We start from the raw sequence: 5270 nt of genomic DNA, 5'->3' as shown, positions 1-5270 counted from the left end.
AGCCCAGTTCGTTTTAGCATGTTTGGTTTCCTTGCAAGAGAATGCAATGTGTTGCGGTGTCATCGTAAATCATGATAATATATGGGTGGTGTGTGTGTGTGGACAATGTTCGTTCATAAAAGTGGGGATTTTAGTTATCGATAGAAATAAATGGTAAAATAGTGTAATTTTGAAAAATGTATGCCTTTATTGCTTGGTCTTTTGGTTTAATGAGAAGGCAATGGGAAAATGTGTACGTTTACTCTAGTTTTTTTTCCAGCAGTGGTATGAGTGTAGTTTGGGTGTGTGTTTTAAAGTTCAAATTTCCCTTTTATTTCACTTTTTTTTCAGAAGTAGCCTAATTTGGAGAGGTGGAGGAATACACTAGAAGTCCTAGATATTTATTTTATTTTTTTTGCTTTGCTTCTTAGGGGGTATATTAAGAGAAGGGCAAGGGGGTGTGTGCTAGTGTAGCGCCTTATCCGTGGTAAAGCCCTCATCCTCTCAATCTCATCCGGATAAGCAAAAAGCACGGCCAGCCAGCATTATACAGAACGCGAAGAGAGAGAGACGTAGACACCTGAAGATAAAACTTGGGATGGATAGATCGTAGATGCCACCCACCTCCCTCCTCCTACACTGCCTCTTAATTCGCCCCATCTGTTAGCCCACATATAAAGTGATCGTCATCAAATGATGGCCGCTTCATCTCTTCTCTCTCTCTCTCTCTCTCTCTCTCTCTCTCTCTCTCTCTCTCTCTCCATGTCGCTGCCTTATCCTCCTCTTCCTTCATTAGCAGCTCTGCTTGACGCCCTCACCACTACAGACCCTGCCTCAATAATTCAGTAGCTTGGCTTTGATCTTTCCCACTTCACAATCCCAGTGCTCGTTATCAACCTTCTAACCAGTAAACATGAGGCTTCCTGCCCGCACTGGTTCCCCCAGAGTAGATGCTGTCTCATGCTCTTTCATCATGACGGTAACGCCCCCCTTACTGTCTCTCATCCTGTATCAATGACATTGTCGTCTGATAACGTGCTTGTTTTTGTAACTGCAGGTGCAGCACCTTATTGAGCGCTGCCTCACTTTCTACCTTGACCAAGATGACTGTGTCAAAGCTCTCTCAAAGCATGCAGGAATCGAACCTATCATCACCGTAACGGGTAACTGTTCTAGCCTTGCTTGTTGAACTCATCATGCGTTGTAAACCTAATTTAACAGTACTGTTAAACAAATGGTACTTTAGCACTACATTCCTGGCTATCTGTATTACTGTTTTAACCTTGTTTGAGATCACAACGAATCACAAACTCTTGCACCCATTATAGCACTGTTAATGCATGCCAACCCCCCCCCCCCCCCAAAACAATTTATTATCTTATGCGAGGATTAAGCTGATCCTGGCCTAAACCCAACCTTTCATATTGACTAAGCTAATCCTAACTTAGTCTAAACTTTACTTATTGGCTGCTTTTGGACTCTCAGTGTGGAAGGAGTTGGAGAAGGCAAACAAGGAGTTTTTTGAGGAGTACTATTGTGAGAGGCCTGCAAGAAGATCATCTCACTTCAGCAGAGTTTTGGAGGACACGACAAACAAGCTTGCCAGGCACAGCTTGGATGACATCAACAAGAAGCTCAAGAGAAGGATCCCAAAACCCTAATTACAAGACCAAATCAGAGAACTGGGACGGTTTCGATTAACAAGCATTAACCTGCTGATCTGATCATGTGTATCATAACGTCCTTGTTTCGGATTAACAAACTTCCCCAAGACAACGATCATTTGTATGTTAACCGTGGTTTTTATGCAACCATTACCCCTCCCTCTCTCTCTCTCTCTCTCTCGTGTCACGTTTTTTCCTTTCTCCGCAATTTCAAGTGAATATGCTTTTCTAGTTTTCAATGGAAATCCATTTCTTCGTTCTTCAAAATCAGTAGATTTTGTTTTCGATGCGGTTTTCTTTACCAATAGATATATATATTTATTCAACGAAAAGCAGCTTTACATTTTACATCAGATTTACCATCCTTCAGACCCTTCAGTAAATTACAGACCAAACACCATCTATCGTCCTTCAATACAAAAGAATCATAGCAAGAATCATAGCTGACGCTATGATGGAAGCCTGCATTCAGCTTGGTATCAGATCTTATTCCCATGCGGTTTAGTTCAATATTCGTCAAATGAGTGCTTGCACAAACCCGGGCCCTTCAAAATTTTCAAATGTCGATTTTAACAAATCTGTTGCAAAAGGCAAAACTATTATTTCAATGTCTTTAGCAGCCTTATTAATCAGTAATTTTTAATACTATTTTTTAGTAGGTTCCAATTGTTTCGTGATTTTTAGATATAATGGTTTAATTGAACTTTAAATAATTTCAATAGGTTCCAATATTTTGTGATTGGTAAACGATAGTCAAAAGTAAAAGGTGGTCGTACATTCGGACCGCTCCGTCAGAGGAGGCAATGGATGGTCAGCGTCTACACATAGCGTGCAGCCACGTGGGCACAAAATCCCGGCGAAAATTTTGGCCGTGCATGAGTACCGTAGATCCCCTGTTCATCCACGGCATCGATTGCGCTGCTATCTGCCATGGAAGTCGCAATTGAAGGCCGAAGCGATGATTACATCCCGTACCACGTGCCAAATACACTGCGTGCACAATTCATCCAGCGCTTCTTTTTGATATACATAATACAAATTAATTACAAATGCTATTTCTTGTTTTTTTAGTTAAAACAGAGGAATATATTAAAAAAAGGTGAGGTTACAAGTCCCCATGAGGAAGGTCCATGGGGAGACACTGTGAACTGTTAAACCCTGCAGATAATGGGATTAACTCAGAACCTTCTAAGACATATACAACAAAACTGAAACAGTAGACATAATCAAAATTTGATGAGCCGGTTCATGAATCAAAACTTGATGAACAGCCTGTTGAACTCGGCTGTGGCCAACAAGACCCAGATGAAGCTTGACTGGCTTCTATTCAGGGAGAGGGGCTGAGCAAACATCATGTACAATAGACTGAGTCCGTGAGGGTTTAAGGGACCCCTTGGAAACTTTCCGATGCCTGGATGTAATAAAGCCTTCTTTGACATTCAAGATCCAATCCTTGTAGCATGGTTTCCTTTGTTTTGCAATGCGAGGAGCCGTGAAACTTTTTCCATTTCCTCCAAGGTAGGTCCTGCCAACGATCCACCTCCATAGGTACACCACTAGGCTGAAGCTGGTGGATTAGCTTGAGTACACTGTCAAGAAAGAGATAAAAGTGGTGATTAGTTTTAATTTCATAAAGAGCTTCATTCCGTTGGTTCCATACATGCCATAGAAGCAGAATTCTGACGGACTGCCACGTTAAGGGGTCCAGTGTGACATTCTCCTAGGAGGACTTCTTTCCAACTGAGAGGGGTGTTCCTAATTTTCATAAAGGCCTTGTTCAGAACACTCAAGAATTGGCTAGTGTCTGGGTAAGAGAAAAAAAGATGGGGGACAGTTTCTAGCTTGGTTTTGCAGAGCAGGGACAAAGACCATTCCCATGCCCAATCTTCATAGCCTTCTCAAGGGTCCAGGTTGCTTTGTGAATGACCAGCCAGGCCAAAATGGCGTGTTTTCTTTCTTGAGCGAAGGCCCAGATAAGCTTCAAGCGGAAGGCCCATTGATGTTTGTTCCAGGACAAGGACCATCTCTTGTTGAGCTTGAGAACCAGGTTACCTGCATGAAAAACGTTAGGCAGCTTGACAAGGTTACTGGAGCGCCCCCATAGAATGGCTTTAGAAAAGGTTTTGCAGTCACAAATCAGCCCCGGGGGAATGGAAACCTTAAGAGAATTACACCTTTGCATTACAAGCTCAACTCCACCCCGTGGCAAGATGAATTTATTACTGATTTGTTCCCTGTTTAACATGCTAGATGAGTCACATAAGTCACCCCACACCTTTATACCAGCTTTGAAACAAGATAGGCTGATCTGGACCTGTTCATTGGAAATCGAACACACAAGGTGCCCAAACCAGACAGAATCTGCAGCATAAGCATACCGACCTCTCTTAGTATATGTTTGAAAGCAAAAGAGCTTTTTATAGTTCATCCAAGACTCCCACATCCTGCAGCATAGTTTGCTGCCTATTGGGGAGAGATAGGCCTTTGAGAACAGCACTTCATTGAGAGAGAACCCCTACCAAGATCTTTTACCTTTGAGCCAAAATTTACCAACATCCCTTTTGAGCAAGTCTGCCCAAACATCATTAGACAAGATGGCTCTTTGCACCCATTTAGCTGCAAGCTTCTCAGCAAGCAAACCAATATTGATAATGCCAAGACCCCCCTGCTCTTTATCCAAGCAACATACCTGAAAAGCGACTTTGCTGATCCTCTTTCTGTCCAGTGACCCCCCCCCCCACAGATAATTACCCATGATAGAGTTAATGGATTGGAGTTGGGTCTCGGAGGGCCTCCAACAGGCCAGGAAGTATACAACTGAGGGGATGATGAAGTGATTGAGGACAAAGGCACGGGAGGCCACCCCGGTGTTAATGTGAGTCCATTTCTTGACCTGATTCTTAAGTTTATTAAGCACATAGTCCCACCTTTGTTTAGAAGAGATGTTAAAGCCCATGGGGATTCCTAGCAGCGTGAAGACAACACCTTCAGGGATAATCTTACAACCTGCGGATAGAATCGAAGGAGGGGGCACACCTTCGAACACTCTGAAGCTGGTCTTGGAGTGGTTTATTTGAGAACCACTGGCTAGACAGAAGGTTTCAAGGCAGGTCATGAAGTGGGCTGCAGTCTGCACTTCATTCCGAAGCAGCACATTAGTGTCATCAGCAAAGAGCTGCAGGCATAAAGGATCTGCCCTGTTAGGAACCTCAATACCCTTGATATTATTGTTGGTTAATTCCTTGTTAACAAGCCACCCCAGGGCATCCGCAACAATAGCAAAAAGAAGGGGGGGAGGGGACAGCCTTGCCTTATAGATTTCCTAAGAGGAAAGGCATCAGTGAGAGACCCATTAAATAACTGCCACCTTGGAAGAAGCATTCCCCAGTAAGGTTTGAACATATTTTATGAATTTCCTGTTGAGGCCAATATCTTGAAGGGATTGGAAGAGGAAGGACCAGTCAATTCTATCATAGGCTTTATCAAAGTCTATTTTGAGGAAGATGTAATTCTGGCCAGAGTTTTCAGCATGCTCCATACCCTCCCAAAGGCTAATGATAGCATCTAGAATATACCTTCCCCTAATGAAGCCCTTTTGCTCCTTAAGGATCCACTCATCCATATAGG

The 5270-nt window shown here is 43.0% G+C and overlaps 1 protein-coding gene across 1 annotated transcript; it reads left to right on the top strand.

The window, feature by feature from the left end:
* The first annotated feature begins 475 nt into the window (after positions 1-475).
* On the top strand, positions 476-1761 carry LOC147619267 (uncharacterized). Its single transcript, XM_086773497.1, has 3 exons — positions 476-958; positions 1037-1142; positions 1465-1761. Exons 1-3 carry the CDS (start codon positions 893-895, stop codon positions 1638-1640), a joined length of 348 nt encoding a protein of 115 aa, XP_086629623.1. The 5' UTR covers positions 476-892; the 3' UTR covers positions 1641-1761.
* Positions 1762-5270: the final 3509 nt, after the last annotated feature.

This window comes from Cibotium barometz, chromosome 33, assembly GCF_041138505.1.
Source record: "Cibotium barometz isolate CiBa-2024 chromosome 33, ASM4113850v1, whole genome shotgun sequence".
NCBI lineage: Eukaryota > Viridiplantae > Streptophyta > Polypodiopsida > Cyatheales > Cibotiaceae > Cibotium > Cibotium barometz.
This window is presented reverse-complemented; position numbering and strand designations above follow the sequence as displayed.